This window comes from Festucalex cinctus, chromosome 2 (assembly GCF_051991245.1).
Source record: "Festucalex cinctus isolate MCC-2025b chromosome 2, RoL_Fcin_1.0, whole genome shotgun sequence".
Classification (NCBI taxonomy): Eukaryota; Metazoa; Chordata; class Actinopteri; order Syngnathiformes; family Syngnathidae; genus Festucalex; species Festucalex cinctus.
This window is the reverse complement of record NC_135412.1, coordinates 33,247,940-33,266,032: the sequence shown is the minus strand read 5'-3', so window position 1 is coordinate 33,266,032 and position 18,093 is coordinate 33,247,940. Positions and strand designations below refer to the sequence as shown.

General features: G+C 42.0%; 2 protein-coding genes across 6 annotated transcripts; one reads left to right on the top strand and one right to left on the bottom strand.

Moving 5' to 3' along the window:
- The first annotated feature begins 840 nt into the window (after positions 1-840).
- pgd (phosphogluconate dehydrogenase) lies at positions 841-7,384 on the top strand. Its single transcript, XM_077514707.1, has 13 exons — positions 841-972; positions 1,292-1,367; positions 1,788-1,967; positions 2,039-2,104; positions 2,186-2,304; positions 2,462-2,531; positions 2,604-2,738; positions 2,820-3,009; positions 4,885-5,015; positions 5,154-5,287; positions 5,367-5,466; positions 6,599-6,721; positions 6,992-7,384. Exons 1-13 carry the CDS (start codon positions 965-967, stop codon positions 7,109-7,111), a joined length of 1,452 nt encoding a protein of 483 aa, XP_077370833.1. The 5' UTR covers positions 841-964; the 3' UTR covers positions 7,112-7,384.
- Positions 7,385-8,503: 1,119 nt separating this feature from the next.
- On the bottom strand, positions 8,504-17,635 carry tardbpa (TAR DNA binding protein a). Of its 5 annotated transcripts, none has more exons than XR_013282510.1 (7): positions 16,894-17,634; positions 11,764-11,927; positions 10,902-11,045; positions 10,623-10,793; positions 10,460-10,544; positions 9,489-9,622; positions 8,504-8,863 (listed from the first exon to the last, which is right to left on the bottom strand). XR_013282510.1 is itself a non-coding variant. In XM_077514710.1 (6 exons), the coding sequence occupies exons 1-6, from the start codon at positions 17,132-17,134 to the stop codon at positions 9,543-9,545; spliced, it is 885 nt and encodes a 294-aa protein (XP_077370836.1). In that variant the 5' UTR covers positions 17,135-17,634; the 3' UTR covers positions 8,504-9,542. The 5 variants fall into 5 exon arrangements, 3 of the variants coding, with proteins under 3 accessions (XP_077370836.1, XP_077370834.1, XP_077370835.1); XR_013282511.1 differs by having other exon boundaries at positions 10,905-11,045; positions 16,894-17,632; XM_077514710.1 differs by having other exon boundaries at positions 8,504-9,622.
- Positions 17,636-18,093: the final 458 nt, after the last annotated feature.

Here is an 18,093-nt window from a genome sequence, read left to right as displayed (position 1 = left end):
TTATATAACTATTTACAAAACAAATGGCCACCTTGAAATAATATCCATCCATCCATCCATCCATCCATCCATCCATCCATTTTCTGAACCGCTTGCTCCTCACAAGGGTCGCGGGGGGTGCTGGAGCCTATTCCAGCTGGCTATGGGTATATATATATATATATATATATATATATATATATATATATATATATATATATATTAAATTCAAACAAACTCACAACTTTATCAGGGGTCACATGAAAGATTTCGCCAAAATACAACAATGTACGTTCAGTTTTTTTTTTTTTTTTAAGTCAGGACATTAATAGACGATTTAGACTTAGACTTGATTTTATTGATCCCTTTGGGATGGCTCCCTCTGGGAAATGTACATGTCCAGCAGCAATGAGAACAGATAATAAAATAAAAAATAATTCAATCAATCAATAAATAAGGTTATTACCCCAGAGATTGAATTAATAATAATAATAATAATAATAATAATAATAATAAATAAAATGAAAAATAAAAATCCTATCAATCAATAAATAAGGTTATTACACCAGAGATTGAATTAATAATAATAATAAGAAGTTCGAGACAAAAAAACAAACAAACTAGGAGACATGGGGAGGAATTACTAAATTTAGCCTTCTGTATATGAAATTTACCCCAGAGTAATATAAGAACCCCAGGCTAAGCGCAAAATTTCAATTCAATTTCTCAACCCTTCCCTTACGTAATGATGACGTTGGTGTACATAACGAGTGACGGCAGACGTGACCAATAGCAGTTAGGATACCTCTCCTCAGCATTCTGGACCAATCACATTTCTTTTTTACCCTCTCTTTAACTCTCTGAGGGTCTTTGATTGGCTAATATTCTGGGTGGGATGGAGCCACCGAGCAGAGGGGAGAACGAGGAAGAGGAGTCGTCTGTCATTTGGAAATCTCACGGTAACATCGACAACTGACTGACCACAATGCCTGAGTAAGTTCTCTACACTCCTTTCACACTTTAGTAGTACAAAGCTGTAGCGATAAATATATTTAGTGACTTTCTAGGCTTTTTCATTTTACTTTAAATAATAAGAATATAAAGCTTAGCTTGCGTGCTAGTAAGTGTCCATGTGAGATGAGATTTAAGGAAATTCACTTCCTTGAAATTTTACATGTACACACTCCACACTTTACATTTTGTTTGGCGATCCCCCCGCTTTTTTTTCTGTTGTGATGTGACTCTGTCAATCTGTGATTTTCTTTTCATTCATGCAGGACCATGTTATTATGTTTGTGTATTTTTCTCACAGAGCAGACATCGCACTCATTGGTTTGGCTGTCATGGGCCAGAACATCATCATGAACATGAATGACCATGGCTTTGTCGTAAGTTATTAGCAAGTCTTTACTTGCATTTAGTTATTTTTAACGCACCATACATGCTTGTTAAATTGTCAGAGCTAGCAAAAGTGTTCACAATCACTACTTAAGTAGACGTAGAGATACTTTAAAAAGTAAAGTACTTTTAAATTAGTAAAAACGTACGGACTCTGAAAAATTTCTAACTACAAAAGAAAAAAGTAATATACAATAGTTTTGATAACCAGGCAAAAAGAAGAAAAAAAATACCAAAACGCCCATTTTAACAAAATAAGGAGTAGAAAGAACTGAAATAATGTAGGGACTAATGTAAAATGTCATTAGAAAAATAAGAACTCGAGTACAAAAACCTGAAAAATCAACGAACGTAGAAGAATGAATACTTCCCACCAGTAGAACTAATATATCCTGATGTGTGTTGAATAGGTGTGTGCCTACAACCGCACTGTGTCCAAGGTGCACGACTTCTTGCAGAAGGAGGCGAAGGGCTCCAAGGTGATCGGCGCCGAGTCACTCGAGGACATGGTGTCCAAGCTGAAGAAGCCCAGGAGGGTCATCCTGCTCGTCAAGGCCGGGCAGGCTGTGGACGACTTCATCGACAAGCTGGTTAGTCTCAGCGATATTTTAACAGTGAGTAGTGAACACCGCTTATTGATCGTGTTTTTGTCCTCCGTCAGGTTCCCCTCCTTGAGGCTGGAGATATCATCATCGACGGTGGCAATTCTGAATACAGCGACACGACAGTAAGGAGAAAGACATGAATGTTCACTAGAGGATTTATTTTTTATTTTTTCTGAGTGCCCGTGTGCTTTTGTGTCCCATAGCGGCGCTGTAAGAGTCTGAAAGAGAAGGGCTTGCTGTTTGTGGGCAGCGGAGTCAGCGGTGGCGAGGAGGGGGCACGCTACGGACCCTCACTCATGCCGGGGGGACATCCAGAGGCCTGGTGAGACGGGATACGAGGTTATGAAGTATGAATGCTGCAAAATAAACATGTTTGTACTAGTTTGTCACAAGAAGGCACACACAGTCACCACCTTTTCACCTTGTTTGTTTTATTTCTATGGCTAAGGTTGTGTTGTTGAAATATTTGCTTTTGAAAGGCCTCACATCAAAGACATCTTCCAGAGCATCGCTGCCAAGGTGGGAACAGGAGAGCCGTGCTGCGATTGGGTGAGTGTCTCCATTTGACTTTTGTGCGCGACCTCTTTTGCCATGATGCGACGCTTTCCTTCCCCTGCGCAGGTGGGAGACGAGGGCGCGGGCCATTTTGTCAAAATGGTCCACAATGGCATAGAGTATGGCGACATGCAGCTGATTTGCGAGGCTTATCACCTGATGAAGGACGTGCTTGGGATGGACCACGACGAGATGGCCGAGGTGAGCTTTCCGCATACGACTCCATTTTCGGTCACCTCCAGTCGACTGTAACTGCCTGTTTTCTGCTTTTCAACCCGTCAGGCTTTCAACAACTGGAACAAGACTGAGTTGGACTCGTTTCTGATTGAGATCACCGCCAACATTCTTAAGTACAGAGAGGCAGACGGCACGCATCTGTTGCCCAAGATCCGCGACAGTGCGGGTCAGAAAGGCACCGGGAAGTGGACTGCCATCTCAGCCCTGGAATACGGCACTCCTGTGACTTTGATTGGTAAGGAAGTGGATCGTTTCCTTTTTCATTCAGATGCAGAGTCATTGTCAAATGTGCCATGTCACACCTGTTTCAACATACAGTCAAACAAATAAATCAGGAAGTAGGAAGGTTAATCCAGCTGCACACAGAAAAAAAAAAAAAAAAAACACCATTAAAAAAAAATGCAACTATGTAAACACACACACAATTTGTTCAGATAGAAGAAGATAAGATAACATTAAATAAATCAGAAATGCATCACCATACACTTGCGATCCGACATCTGGAATCGCAGCTGCGGTCGGCAACTCATGAAAACGAGCAGTGAGCACAACACGAGCGAATTGTTCAGTGGTTCTCGGTTGCATCGCTCGCTGGCTTCGGAGGAGGTTAGTGAGCCATTTCCAGGGAACGTGCTTGATTTGTGTCCGCCCTTAAGAAGATTGAAGGCTTTTCCAGCAGTCTGCTCATCTCAGGTGACATAAGGAGGATTTGTCAGACTTCCATCTGACTCATGGCGTTGTTCATAAACAGCCAAGTTTGTAAATGACGGTCAGGAAGCACAATCAACCAGTTGATGAGGATTTACATCAGGTTTGTAACGATAACGGCATTATATGATGTGATATCGCAATATTAAAACTGCCACAATATCATCGTCGTCATTTCACAATATTAAAAGCAGCAAATCTGTAAAAAAAAAAAAAAAAAAAAAGTCAGGTTGGTTTCCATTTGTGAAGTCCTAGCAGCCTCTAGTGGCTATTTGTTTTTAGTGCAGTTTAATTTTCATAAGGCATGTTTTGGCCCTTCTATGTTTAAAATCCACGCTAATGATCAGATGAAGGGCAACGTAATATGCTTGTGAAGCGAGTCAATATGTGGAGGAACTCGATGTGTGCGTGCATTAGCAATGGGCCTCAGTATTAAGTGTTTGCAGAGATTGTAGATTTACATGCATTGCTGTTATATACAAGCAACAATATTGTGCTTTTTTGGGGTATGAGCTCTTTTTTTTTTTTTTTTACAATATGGTGATTTTTTTTTTTTTTTTTTACAATATTGATTGTACAATATCGAGATAATTATCATATCGTATCGAGATGTTTGACTATCATTACATCCCTAGTGATTAACAATTATTTCAATAATTCATTACTCTGTTGATTTTTTTTTTTTTTTATTCATCAATGAATTGGATTAAAAAGAACACTTTAATTTCAATGTCTTTGTTAAATTCAGATACTGGTCCATAACATCACAAAAAAGGCAAAAATGCTGCTGTAGAGCGCCCCAAAAGATAAAAAAAAAAAGAAAAAAAAAGTTGTACTCAAACTAAAATGTATTGTACATGAATGAGTGACTATAAATAGTGAACAGAATTTGTGTAGAGATTCTTGGCATCAATCTCGACTGTTTCCAGGATTTTTCAAAGCGTAAAACAATGGAAAAAAAACAACATTTGTTATGAATTTTTGGACGCAACATCTATGTCACTTGCAGCTAAAAAGATACCTTTTTAACAAATAAAATTACTCTTTAACTGAGAATTTGTGTAGGATAAGAATTATTTCGAGCCTTTTGTGTGGACGACATTGTTTTATCCTTGCACACCTGCTGGCTGTGCACATTTTTGCTTACGCAGCAGGGCTGGGCTGAGGGTTGTTTTGTTGAAGCATTATCAACCGCTTTTTGTTGGACAGAAGTGATTTGGAATTGACGTAAACGACGGTGTTGCAGCACACTTTCTTCCTCCATATCCTGCCGCCTCAATAACCTGTTTTGTAAGTTGACGGGAAATGGAATTAACTTCCTCGCCCTGGCTCCTCCCCCTCCTCTTGTGCCATCGGAGTTGTGTACACAGACCTGACTGTCTTGCGTTTCCCATCTTCTCAGGAGAGGCCGTCTTCGCCCGATGTCTGTCATCCCTGAAAGACGAGAGGGTGGAAGCCAGCCGCAGCCTCGCGGGGCCGACGGGGGTCACGTTCAGTGGCGACAAGGCCTCTTTCTTGGAGGACATTAGGAAGGTACAACCAAGCACAATGCAAACACTCTGTGGAATTTTCCAAAAAACATCGAGGCCATCAAAGGCCTCAAAAATCCTCCATAACAAATACATTCACGGGGGGAAAAAAAAAAAACAGCTGACGTACATGTATTTGCAGGCTCTGTACGCCTCCAAGATCATCTCCTACGCGCAGGGCTTCATGCTGCTTCGCCAGGCCGCCAAAGAGTTCAGCTGGTCCCTCAACTACGGCGCCATCGCTCTCATGTGGAGAGGAGGCTGCATCATCCGCAGGTACGCCTTGCATGGGAACAAGGAACGTGCTTGAGCAGACTTTGCTTCATTCTTAAGTTGTGCGTTTTCTTCCCTTCAGCGTGTTCCTTGGCAAAATCAAGGAGGCGTTCGACAGGGACGCGGAGCTGCAGAGTTTGTTGCTGGACTCTTTCTTCAGTGATGCGGTGCAGAATTGTCAGGTATGAGGAAGTGGCATGCTGGAATGACTGCATTGACAAAGACACACTTGGCGCTGCAGCAACTTCCTCTTTTGCAGTGAAGCAACTTTGGCATTCTGTTGTGATCTGTTGAAATCAAAACACAGAAAGCCTGTTCAACCGTTCACCTGAGTGGGGAACGTGTCGTCAAAACAGAATGCACTCAATACTTCCAACCCGAAAAGTGACGTCTCTTTTAGCAATCAGTTTCACGTTTATTCAAGTTTAGCAGCCATAGCTAATCAAATTCTGCAATGAATATAACAACATAATAAAAATCATATCCAGGCAGCAACATGATTAACAAATAAATCAGGAATTCTGGCCGGTAGATAGCATTGTTAACTTAGTTTGCTAGCACCACCGATAGGAAGTAGGTATGACCATATATGGTCCTCTTGGAGCATATAACGTAGTATTGTTTTTTGCTTCACAAGCTAACAGCAACATATCTTTTATATTTATATATATATATATACACACACATACATATTGGAAATTATATTATTTACTGTATTATTTTATTAACTTTTCACCTTCATAAGATCTAGACAATAACCCTCTCTCTCGCATGGCTAATATGTTCTCTGGAACTAGAACTTTCTCTCAGGACGAAAACATCTCAGCACTAAAACATTCACTTGGGACTAGTTTCTTCTCAAAAGACTAAAACCAGCTGTCTGGACTGGAATCTTCTCTCAGGATAAGATTCTTTTCTGGAAACTTGTGTAGCATCTCAAGACTAGAATGTTTTCTACAACCTTCTGAACGACAATGTTAACTGTGGATAAGAACCTTTCCTTGGAATGAGAACCTTGTGACCCAAAAAAAAAAAAAAAAAACTTCCCTAAGGTTGAGAAGTGTGAACCTTCTTTTGACTCTTTATCTCCGAATTAGAACTTTGGAACAAGAAACCCTAACTAGTAGACCATTCTTTTCTGTGACTTCCAGAGAGTGTAGTGATTTTGGACTTTTTTTTTTTTTTTTTTTTTTTTTTACTGAAGGTATTTGATTGAAGATGTACTTCAGGTGTTGAACAGTCGACACGTTCCTAGCATTTAAAATTCAGGTCAGAGTCCACAATGGCACTAAGATTTCTCACTTGATGTTTTAGGAGTCGTGGCGTCGAGCGGTCAGCACGGGTGTCCAGCACGGCATCCCCATGCCTTGCTTCACCACCGCTCTGTCCTTCTACGACGGCTACAGGCACGAGATGCTGCCTGCCAACCTCCTCCAGGTAACGCCTCGACACTCCACAGGAGTAGACCATGTTGAATTTGTTATTTGTATGCAACTTTTTCCCCCCATCTTATATGGTCCATCCACCATTTTCTATACCACTTACCGATTCATGCATGATAGGTTCATTGAACTCTAAATTGCCCATAGGTTGGAAGATGTGCCCTTTCAGCACACCCATGACCCGAATGAGGACAAGCTGTCTAGAAAATGTATGGATGGCTTAATTAGAGTTTGTGTGTCAGCCCTGTTTTGTTGTTGTGTTCAGGCCCAGCGAGATTACTTTGGGGCTCACACGTACGAGCTGCTGACCCAGCCGGGCCGTTTTATTCACACCAACTGGACGGGCCACGGTGGAAATGTCTCATCTTCCTCCTACAACGCGTAGCGAGGAGAATGGCAGCGTACACTTCAAACAAGACAACAAACACATCAAGTGCAAAAGAGGACATGTAACACATTCCGCCAGTTTAACCACAGCATTTTAACTCATAAACGCAGATTAGCAACGTGTTGTGCCACTTGTTATATTTCCAAAAGTAAAATATGTGTCGCTACACAGTCAGACATAGGCCGGGGTCTGCAGTGTTAACACTGGATTTAAGCTGAAGCGTTGCTTTGTACTGTACTAGGCTAAATAAAGATTTCAATCCCTTTATAATTAGCTTGAATGCTCCTTACTCACAGGATTCGCCAGTGTTTGTGTAGTTCTAAATGAGGGGACAACTAATGACCTACTATATTTTTCACACTGGACTCGCAACGTTTACACAGTTGTAAATACAGCCTACAGTTCATAGAAGGGGAGGAGAGAAAGTCCCACTGATATACCTGCCTAGACAAACGTTTCTAACTCTTTTTCAAAATGTGTACAGAAAATGCAGCTCTTCATTCGACTGGAAGTGCATTCCACATTTTGGGGGCAACAAGCTATCACCTTTAGTTTTTAAAACATGTGATGAACAGTACATAAAAGGCAAACAACATGGCTGCTCAAGCATGACACATTCTGCTATACCACAGGTGGGCAAACTGGTTCTGAGGAACCATGTCATTGTAATGATAGACAAATGTAGGTCAAGGCTGTTTGGATAAGGACGGGAAAAAATAAAAATAATCCTAACGAGTTTTAGATTACTCTGCTACAATCAACAAAACCCTGGTATCGGGCCAAAAACCTGTTGTGAGCAACGCCATGCTGAGCAACAAGGCATTATTGGAACATGAAAGTGGAAACACCTGTAGCAAAACACTACGAAATCGCAGTAGCAGGATATCAAAATGGCATCCATATCATGCGACCAGCAGTTGACCAATTACAGTGTAGTAGCTCTGAAACCGAGTTGGCCAAACTATCTACTGCTTTCTTACGCCACGAACTACGGCTCTGCTTATTTCCATTGTCTTGAAATTGTTGAAGGAAACGACTATATTAGACGTGAAAAACATACACGTAAATAGTAATCAATAAACATTTTGACATAGAAATGCGATAGTTAAGCAGAACAAGAAAAGATGAAATAAAGCAAGTTATTAAATGTTTGAATTTTAATCTAGAAGGGAACATTTCCATTTTGAAACTTTTGCAAACTAACATTAAGCAATCGATTTCAAAAGAATTGACAATAAGGACTTTTACAAAGCAGTCAACATGAAGCAAGGCAAGACTAGTCACTAGCAGTAAATGCGAGTCGGCATCAAAATGATGCAATGGAAACAGGCTCAGAATAAACAGCGCTGAAAATATAAACTTTTTAACGCCAATGACAGACGCCTGTGATCAACTCAAAACCTTTTTATTTTGCCACAAGACTAAATGATGTCCGTTGTCCATATGATCCTTTGACACTCAACTTGTGTGCACCAAAATGTACTTTACAATGAAACAAAGAAAGAAAAACAGATGACTTCCTGTTGTTAGAGTAGACTGGACAGGTTTCGGAAGAGGTCAGTGTGACTCGGGGCCAACTAAACATGGGAGGGTCCAAGGTTCCTCGCGGGCGGGATGAAGATGATGATGATGATCATCCTTTCCTGGATTTAAGGCATTCGTGTGGAAATTCCATTGTGGCTTCTCTCGCGATCTTCAAGTCCCACCCGTGAGCGACTCCTGGTTCCGATGTTCCGTGTCCGAGGGCCCCTATACGTGTAAATTAAAGCGTTGGCAGTTCAATTACTGGACCGAGGGAAAGAAGTTATTGTGAAGAATACATCATACCTAGTCAAATTCTCATTTTATTTTATTTTCAATCCACAAAACATAAGGGGGGGAAAGAAAACCATTCAAAACTCAAACTTTCCATAAACCCATCTTCAAACATTTGCCCCGTCAGCACACTTCCAAACGCTCCAAACAGCAGCAAACTAATTTCCACACATGGAGGGTGCGAGGTCAACACAGAAAAGAAAAGCACGCAAGCAGACACACGATTCACATTGAATTGGACATCAAAAGGAAAGCTTTGGAAGGATCCAAATAGTCTTAGCAGTTGGACTGTGTTCTAAAATGACTACTTGGGCTGCGAAATGAGGTCCTCGGGCTGACACACGCACACTCGTACAAAGCCACAGCTTCCTCCAACTCTCGCAGGCATTTGTCACTTGTCCCGTCCAAAAAAGGAAACGAAAAACCAGGCAGTCTCTGCTCACTCGTGCTTTCGTTCAGGTTGCACTCGTTCGTTCGCTCGCTCCACACCAAATCCCACTCATCGATCTCAGACAAGAAGTCCACGACAAAGGGAGAGGAATGAGAAGGTGACACCCACCGTGGAGCACAGTAAATGCAGAGTGAAGCTTGTGTGGTGTTGATGGCAAAGCGTTTACACGTGATACTGAGATCTGTAGAACATTGCCGCCAGTGAGGCGCTTCCTCCCGGGAGCGTGCGAAACAGTTGGTTAACTGCAGGAGAGACGGCCGGCAAGGCGTTTCCATCAGGTCAGGAGAAAGCAACAAAACAAAAAACAAAAGAAATAGAAATGCACTGCACACACAAGAAAAGGATAGAGACTGGCGGTCTGGCGGACTGGTGGTACTCACGCACGCTAACAACGCCGCATGCATGTCACTTTCTGAAACGCAGCTGACTGAACCATTCGAGACTATTGTCACTCACACATTTCCACTAACAAAAAAAGGCAGTGTTTTTTTTTTTTTTTTTAAATGAAATATTACTTATAGTACTTACCCAAATGAGCCTAGGACAGGGCTGGGCCACTTAAAAATGTGTATACAGTCTCCGACGGCCACACTACACTGAGCAAAACCTCCAACTAAACGCTTCTCTTTAATTTGACGGCGGGACCCGAGCCCTGGCCTAGGATACCAACGCGACTGCCGCCTACATGCCCCAGTTGGAAGACTTGGTCTCCATGGAGCCGCCGAAGCCCGAGCTGAAGCCGCTACCAGAGGCCGAGCTGCCGGCGGGCCAGCCCAGGCTGGCCGTGGTGGGGCTGCTGTAACTGGTGCTGGTGGAGCCGTACGTCTGATCGCGGGTGGTGGCGGCCGTGCCGCCCGCCGCCGTGCTCATCCCCTGCTGGTTGGCCAGCATGCCCATCATGCCCCAGCTGCTCTGCAGCGCCGCCTGGGCGGCCGCCACCATGGCCGGGTTGAGGCCCAAGGCGCTGAAGTTGACCCCGCCCTTCCCCCCACCACCCGCGCCCAGCCCGCCGCGACTCGCGCCGTACGCCTGACTGAAGCCGCCAGCCCCAAAGCGCCCTCGCTCCATCATTTGCCTACTATTGTTGTGTTTGGGCTCGGCGTTGGAGATGTGCACGCTGACGCCCTTGATGATCAGGTCCTCTCCGCACAGGGCCTGGGCCACCTGCCGACACAAACGCAGCAGCGGTGTCACGACAGGCTTTTCCCAAGAAGCCGACCGAATCTGGACGAACGGGCCTACCTGGTCGTCGGCAAACGTGACAAAGGCGAACGCCCGGAAGGGTTTGGGGATGAAGACGTCTGTGACTTCGCCGTACTGCATGAAGTACTGCCGCAGCTCTTCGGGGGTCATGTCCTCCGTGCAGCGGCCCACAAAGATTTTACGACTCCGCATGGGCTCGTCTGGGAACGCCTGAGCGGCAAATACAGAAACGTCACTCGCTTGCTCCCTTCAATAACAAAACGTAAACAACCGTCCGTCCAATCACAAACACACAAAGTTAACACAAAGCATTACTGCTACCTTGGAATTCGGGAGCTTGCAGTCGCACCATCGGCCGTCTATCATGTGCCTCTGAGAAATCACTTTCACCTGCGTTTCATATTCGGTGAAACGCACAAAGCCAAACCCTTTGGAGTTGCCCGTGTTTGCATCCCTCTTGATCTGGGCGGGACACAAAGTTGCTCAGTGGTTACATTTTGTCTAAACCAGAATTCCCCATCTGACAACATAGTACAATACGAAGCAAAAGTCTCAGGCTGACCACTGATTTCAGAAATGTGCTGACACTTTTTACAACTGAAAGGAATAATAATGAGGGAGTTTCCATGTGACAACTCGTTGACAGACGGAGGCATCTTAACGACATCCAAAAGAATGATACTATTTGTGGTGGTGGGGCATGCCTCGAACTTGGAACACAAATATTTGGCTTTGCCTGACAAACTTTGGCTGGTGCAGTCCTAACCATGTGAAACGTTTTAAGAGCAGATGAATGAGAAAATGCACAACTGCACACTTAAACTGTCACTCAGCCAAACTGTGAGGTGCAATTGAAATTGGGGAATGCCAATATTCATGTTTGAATGATAGCAGGCGACTTCCTGGTTGGTGGACTATGCCAAGCTTTCATTATGATAATGCCGGGTCAACACACCCGTTACTGCCATAGCAACTCAAGTGGTAAACACATTTCTGTCTCTGCCCATTTGGCTCAAACATATCTGGCCCTTTTGAGGAAATAGGTTTGGAATTTCTGATCCTATGCTATTTTTGTTGCACAATGACGAACTGCAGTGAAAAGGGTGATCAACAACTTTGTGGCTTTTGACCTTTGCACAGTACTGCGGTACATGACATCAAGTAGGATGGGCTACACTACCTGTACCATGATGACCTCGCCAAAGGTGGTGAAATATTCTTTCAGGTCTTGTTCTGTGGTTTTCCATGGCAGGCCGAGAACAATCAGGTCTGATGTCTTCTGATAACCCCTTTTGACTTTCACAGCAGAAGCAGCGTCTATTTCCTCCATCTTTCTTTTGTTATCTGCAGAAGAAGAAAGATGTGTTGCTTTGAGGATGACCAAGCGGGAAGGAAATGTCTGTTTGGTGGACCAATAAATGTCAAGTTATACACATCTGCAATGCACATGATGTGCATCAGCAATTTTTGCCTTCACACAGGTAAAAAATGTTCAGTATTAAAAAAAAAAAAAAAAAAAAAAACTTGTACAACCATGTTTAATTATGAAAAAAAAAAATCATACAAATGTTTTCAAAGTCTATTTCTTAAGATTTTCTTTATTATTCTTAACATCTATAAGTTGGATGCCAAATTCCAAGCCGAAAGGGACAAGTTACAACAGTTGAGAACAGTATAAGACAACTTGTCTTAGCAAGTGGATGTAGATCAATAATTCTACTGCAGCACTACTTACCATTTAAATTTCTCTGCTAATTTTGTAAGCAATACTGCTGACTAGAGGTGTGCAAAATTTCCGATTCTTAGATTATTCACGATTCGGCCGTGGAACAATCGAGAACGATTCACAAAAGTCCAAATTCCGATTATATAAATATGCCAAGGGAACCGAAACTAAAAGTGGACCGGAGCGGAAAGTACGCGGAACTGAAACGCAGTAGCGCGCGCGGTCTTCGGGACGCTTAATGGGACGGACCGAGAGTACACATCCACAACTCACGCCTCGACATTCAAAACAACAACAAGCATGGCTGAGCTGACCAACCCACCTCTTCGTGACATCAGACCTGCTCCGAAAAGGCAAACAACTTCAGGCGGAAGTATCAGCTAGCTGGCTGCAGTGCGTCGGTTAGCGTTCTACAGGGCGCCGCGCAGTGATACGAACGAACGAACAGAAAAGTAGTGGCTGGCGGTAATGGCGTCTGACTTTATTCAGAAAAGAGTATTGTGGTGGAAATGTATCACGCTTTTGAAAACAAATAGTTTTTTTTTTTTTAGAAGAAAAACGCTTTATTTCCGAGACCCCAGCCAGCTTGCTGGACTATTTTCCTCTCGTCCAACGTCGAACATGAACGCGTGTCACCGAACGCTGTCAGAAAGAAGTCAGTGCTGTTAAAAAAGCCGAACGATCCCATTAATGTTTACACGTTCATGTTTTCACAAGTTAAAAAGCAGAAAAGCACTTGAGGTTTTTTTTTTTTTGTACCTCTGAGAAACTTTAATGTTTACATGTTCATCTTTACACAACTTAAAAAGCAGGAAAGCACTTTTTTTTTTTTTTTGGCATTTGTATTGAAGTAGTAGTTCACATTGTCTTTCATTTATATCTCAGTGCACTTTTGAGTGGATAAAAATAATATATTTTTGCTCAATGCTATGTTTTATTCTGTTGAAGACTGAATATACTTAAAAGCTGTTGTTACAGAATGAGGACTTGAGTATTTTATTTACTGTTTTGAACTGTTAACTTGATACTGAAATAGTAGTTTATTTAGGCCTGAGAGGACTTTTGTACTATTTTTGTAACTAATGTACGAAACATTAAAAGCACCAAAATACATTGTTTTTTTTCTGCTGCCTGGGGGGAAATCAATAATCGTTTTATAATCGAATCGTAGCCTCTGAATCGTAATCGCAATCGAATCGTGAGGTGCCCCAAGATTCCCACCTCTACTGCTGACTATCAACTCTCTGAATCTTCTGTTTTTATAACATAACATTCGTAATATATTTGTCTATCTTTACTAAGAAAAGATAAAAAACTGTCAGTAATTGAGACCAAAAAGATTCGTGACCCGGTTAGCATCGCAAAGTCTTGTCAACTACAAATGACAAGCTTACGTCCATTCGTCTTGTCAACAGCAGCGAACCTTGTGTTAAAGAAACTCCTGAAACCATAATTTTGCTCCTAAAGTCATGAATCAATTATAATCATAAATGAGATGTAGAGTAGGTAGATAATGCATATAACAGCCTATATTCATTGATAAAACAAATTGTGAAAAGAGAAAGTTGTGGCCGTTAGGGTAATGACAGTTGTACTACGTGACTGCATCGGGAAATGTTTTGTATTGTTCCGCGAGGTTTGAACCCCTCAAGCAGTGGCTCCATTCAAAATGAGTAGGGCTGCACGACAATGCTATTTTCAACAGATACCGATAAAAGCTCTAATATAGATAATTTAGAAAAGTGCTGATGTCGATAACAGACAAGTAAGCCGATAATTGTTTGCGAAATTAACTACAAAATATACTTTCTAATCCTAGTAAAAGTCTGACATGTACAAATACATTGAAACATTGTGTAAAGCAGTGGTCCCCGGTACCGGTCCATACAGTTGAAAGTCTGTTTACGACAGACTCCTGAGGCATGTCAAAATGCTAATTATTAGGGCTGGGTATTGCCGCCAATCTCACGATACGATACGTATCACAATACAGGGGCCACAATACGATACGTATTGTGATACATATGTATCCCAGATATTTCGTTTTTTTTTTAAAACAAAATCTAGGAAAATTGGTACACTGAGACACGTGCCATGTTAAGTTTATAAGTAAATAAATGTTGATATTCTTCCTTGCTTTCATTTTTCTTAACAAGACAGTGTCCAATCACTGGTGAGCTATTTTTGCATTAATTGAAGGCAATTAACTTCAAAGACGCTGCTGGTTGTTATTTTTAGGCCTGCAACGATATATTGCCGTATCGATTTTTTGAGCACACCCCTACTAATTATCTCAGTCATGTAAGCGTTGATGCTAATCGACAAGTTAGCAAAATGAGTAAAAAAAAACAGACATATTTGGAACATTTTTTTTCCCAATGGTGTTGCAGCTGGTGTTTCCCACACATGATGGTATCTGTATCTGAATCCAGCATTATGGTGAGTTACTCATGGACTTTTGTAGTGCCTTATGTTGGCGCATTTAAGGAGGGCGCTGCCCATATACAGGTAGTTACATAAAAATGGGGCTCAGTTAACATTATTATATCTACAAAACACCCCAGTTTTTGTGTTGCTCGTATCATTCATAATCCTTACCATTAGTGACCTCACCATATTAAAGCATATTTGTTACCCTTGTTGCTGTTTGTGCTGCTAGTACAGGTACATACAAATACATAGTTTACATGTTGTTGTTGTAGCATGGTGAATTTGTGTTTTTATTTTTATGAAGCCAGCCTGGTTAGGTTTTGGGAGGAGTAAGGGAGGGTCAGCTAGACAGGAAAGCAAGCAGTTCATTCCGAGCAGACTTATCAGTCAAGGTCACTTCAACATTGCTTCATGTACAAGAAGTGAAAAGCCTATTGTTAAAGACAATACAGATGTCCACAATACAGTATAAACTTATGTGAATATGTGTTAAATTGTTATCTTCCATAACAGGACAGTAAAGAAAGCCTACACTGGAGACTGCCATGGCACTATGATGCGTCTTCTCTGAACACGAGGTAGTGCGCATTATGATGTCACAAATATGTGACCCTAACAGGAGAGGGGAGGGGTTGAGGAGTTGGGCACAACTTGGCCCCAACCACAACAGATGGACCAACATGGCATGTCTATTATTAACAGCGGACTTCTTTATTATGTGGTTTATATGTATGATGGAAAATTGGAGGTAATTGCCGATAATTATCGGCCACTAGGGCTGGAAAAAAAAAAAAAAAAACGACTAAGTCGGTTGGGTCGACCACAAAAATTGGTCGACGCAAAACTGCGTGCGTCAAAGCTATTTTAGTAATTTTAAAAAACACATTTGCGGCACCTGGAAGTTGCCAGGAGGCCAGGAACGAATATTTCGTGTTCCGCACCGACACTTATTGCTGACTGACTCCGATTCACCACTACTAAGATGCTTCTTAGGGTTTGTTTGTGGTCTCTTCAGACTAAAAAGGGAGACAATTAACACTGTTACATGTCTTATGTTTGTAACAAAACAATGCGCATCAAAATCTCTAAATAAATAAATAAGAGCTTAAATGAATTTATTGCTACCAGTAGACATGCAAGATGTTCCATTAATATAACATTCTTCCATGCTTAAGGTGTCAAAGTTAGACGTTTTGTTGAATATTTTTCCATCAAAAATGGATGTTAAAAAAATCGATTCAGCTGCCTATTGAATCGATTCGAGCATTGCGTGCTGTAATATCACGATATATTGCCGAATCGATTTTTTTTTAACACCCCTAATATAAACTCTAAATCTAAATCTACCAAATGACAATAGACTCCCTACTTTTTGCCTCATCCGGTTCTATTATAAATGAAAGTAGAAAAATGTAGGTAACACAAAATACAGCCATTACACCCATGGACTCTGAAACTGTGTTTATTTCATATAAAATGGGCAATGATGTCATCTACCGGTGGTTGGGCGTCAATAAAGTTGTTTCCATGTTTGACATTTACGGTGGGGCATAATCAGATTTTCCCACCATCTATCCCCGCTCTAAAAAATATTAATCGACAAGTATACTCGTCAAAGGCTGTGAATGGTTAACGGTATGTTTGTGTTCCAAGGAAATGTTGTATAATAGCAATACCTCACTGGGAAGAAAAAATAAATAAAGTATCCCAATTCACTTTGTGACCACGTGAAAGTGAAAAAAAAAAAGAAAAAAAAAAGTACACGCACAGATTAAATTATGTCAACAAAAATCATGGTAATAATTCAATTAAAACAGACGTGAAAATCATCTATCCATCACACATCGTATGGTTACGATACAATTGCTTGTCATTATGCACCTGGACAACAGGTGGTTTCATGTGCACATGAAGCTTCAAGTAACAAACCTTTTCTCGAACCAATTGGCTGAAATCTTCCCATATAAATCAATATTTATTGGGCCTCAGAACGAAAACAGCAGATGTAAATAAAACACAGCCATATTCCGTAAAAGTCACAAGAATTCAGCAGTGTGATGCAAGTCATTCAAAAGAGAACTTCGATTTACTATATACACGATTACTACACCTTTACTAAATTAAACCCAGTAACTGTTATGGACGCGGCCTTACCTTTGGGGTAATTGACCACGTAGACCAGGTTTCCCCAGTCGCTCTCTGGCGCATGCAGGACGCCCTCCACCAGCCGAACTCCACGCATGCACTGGGACTCGGGGTTTCTGTAGCGGAGCCCGCACGCCCCTGGAAACTGGGCCGCAACCGACGACAGCAGAACCGTCCCGTCGTCCTCCGAGGGGATCTCCATCGGCTCCTCGTTCTCATCTTCGGCCACCCGAATGTACAACTCGGACATGTTCTCTGAAAGGCCGGTAGCCAGCTTGAAGCCTCTTGGTGCTACCTCGCAACGAGGGAGCTAAACACGCAAAAAGATGCGCCCGCGTTCGCTACTCGAATTTGCTTCCCCACGAAGCAAGCTGAAACACGAAAACTACCGAACGTCGACACACGTACAACTGTGAATACTCAAACGTTTGATTATATTGAACTGAGGGGTACGAAAGGCGTCACTTATCTCCTTTGTCGACGACAAACAAGTTAGCTAGCTAGCTACCGAAGCTAGCAAACTCGAGTGGGCTTGAGAAATAAATGAGGGTCCAATCTAGCTGTGGACTCGCAGTCAACAGATACAAACACAGTCTTCTTACCCACGGTCTAACGGTCGAATCAGTGTGCGATGAGTAGAATACAATTTCGAAACACGACGGTGGAATTGAAGTACTGTTATAAGCTTTGCTACGCACGATACACGCGCCACCGGCTAGCTAACAAAATGGCTTCTATGGCTGACGTCATCCTAATGACTACACTGGAATTTTACAAGGATGCCAACCATAGACCTTGATGCTGAGTTAGGGCGGTATTACACGGCGTCATCGTTGCCATGTTGGATGTGGCTAAATCGAGCAATGTTACGAATCCTCGTTGCTTAAAGTGTACCAGACGTTTTACACTACAGTCAGCTCTCGTGGAATTAATATTAAACATTGGCTTTGTATTGTAGCCTACGTATTGGAGCAGTATAACACTGTTTCCCAATTGTAAATTGCTGACTCTGTGGCTAATATGAAGTCCCGTCTGCCAAAGCAAAGCAAAGCACAGCAAAGCAAAGGCTTGTCTGCTCGTTCTCCAGTGATTGACATTACTATTAATGCAGTTATAAATCACCGAATATCAAAACTAGACATTAAAATAAATAAAATCTAAACGTAAGGCTGCTCAATTATGGGAAAAAATAATAATCACGAATCCACG

Coding starts and splice junctions, on each gene's coding strand:
- pgd (XM_077514707.1), top strand. Junction 2,105..2,185: donor CTGAATACAGCGACACGACA/GTAAGGAGAAAG, acceptor TGTGTCCCATAG/CGGCGCTGTAAGAGTCTGAA. Junction 5,288..5,366: donor GGAGGCTGCATCATCCGCAG/GTACGCCTTGCA, acceptor TCTTCCCTTCAG/CGTGTTCCTTGGCAAAATCA.
- tardbpa (XM_077514708.1), bottom strand. CDS start 17,134: ATGTCCGAGTTGTACATTCGGGTGGCCGAAGATGAGAACGAGGAGCCG. Junction 11,046..11,763: donor GCGAGGTCATCATGGTACAG/GTAGTGTAGCCC, acceptor TGTCCCGCCCAG/ATCAAGAGGGATGCAAACAC. Junction 10,545..10,622: donor TCACGTTTGCCGACGACCAG/GTAGGCCCGTTC, acceptor TTGTGTCGGCAG/GTGGCCCAGGCCCTGTGCGG.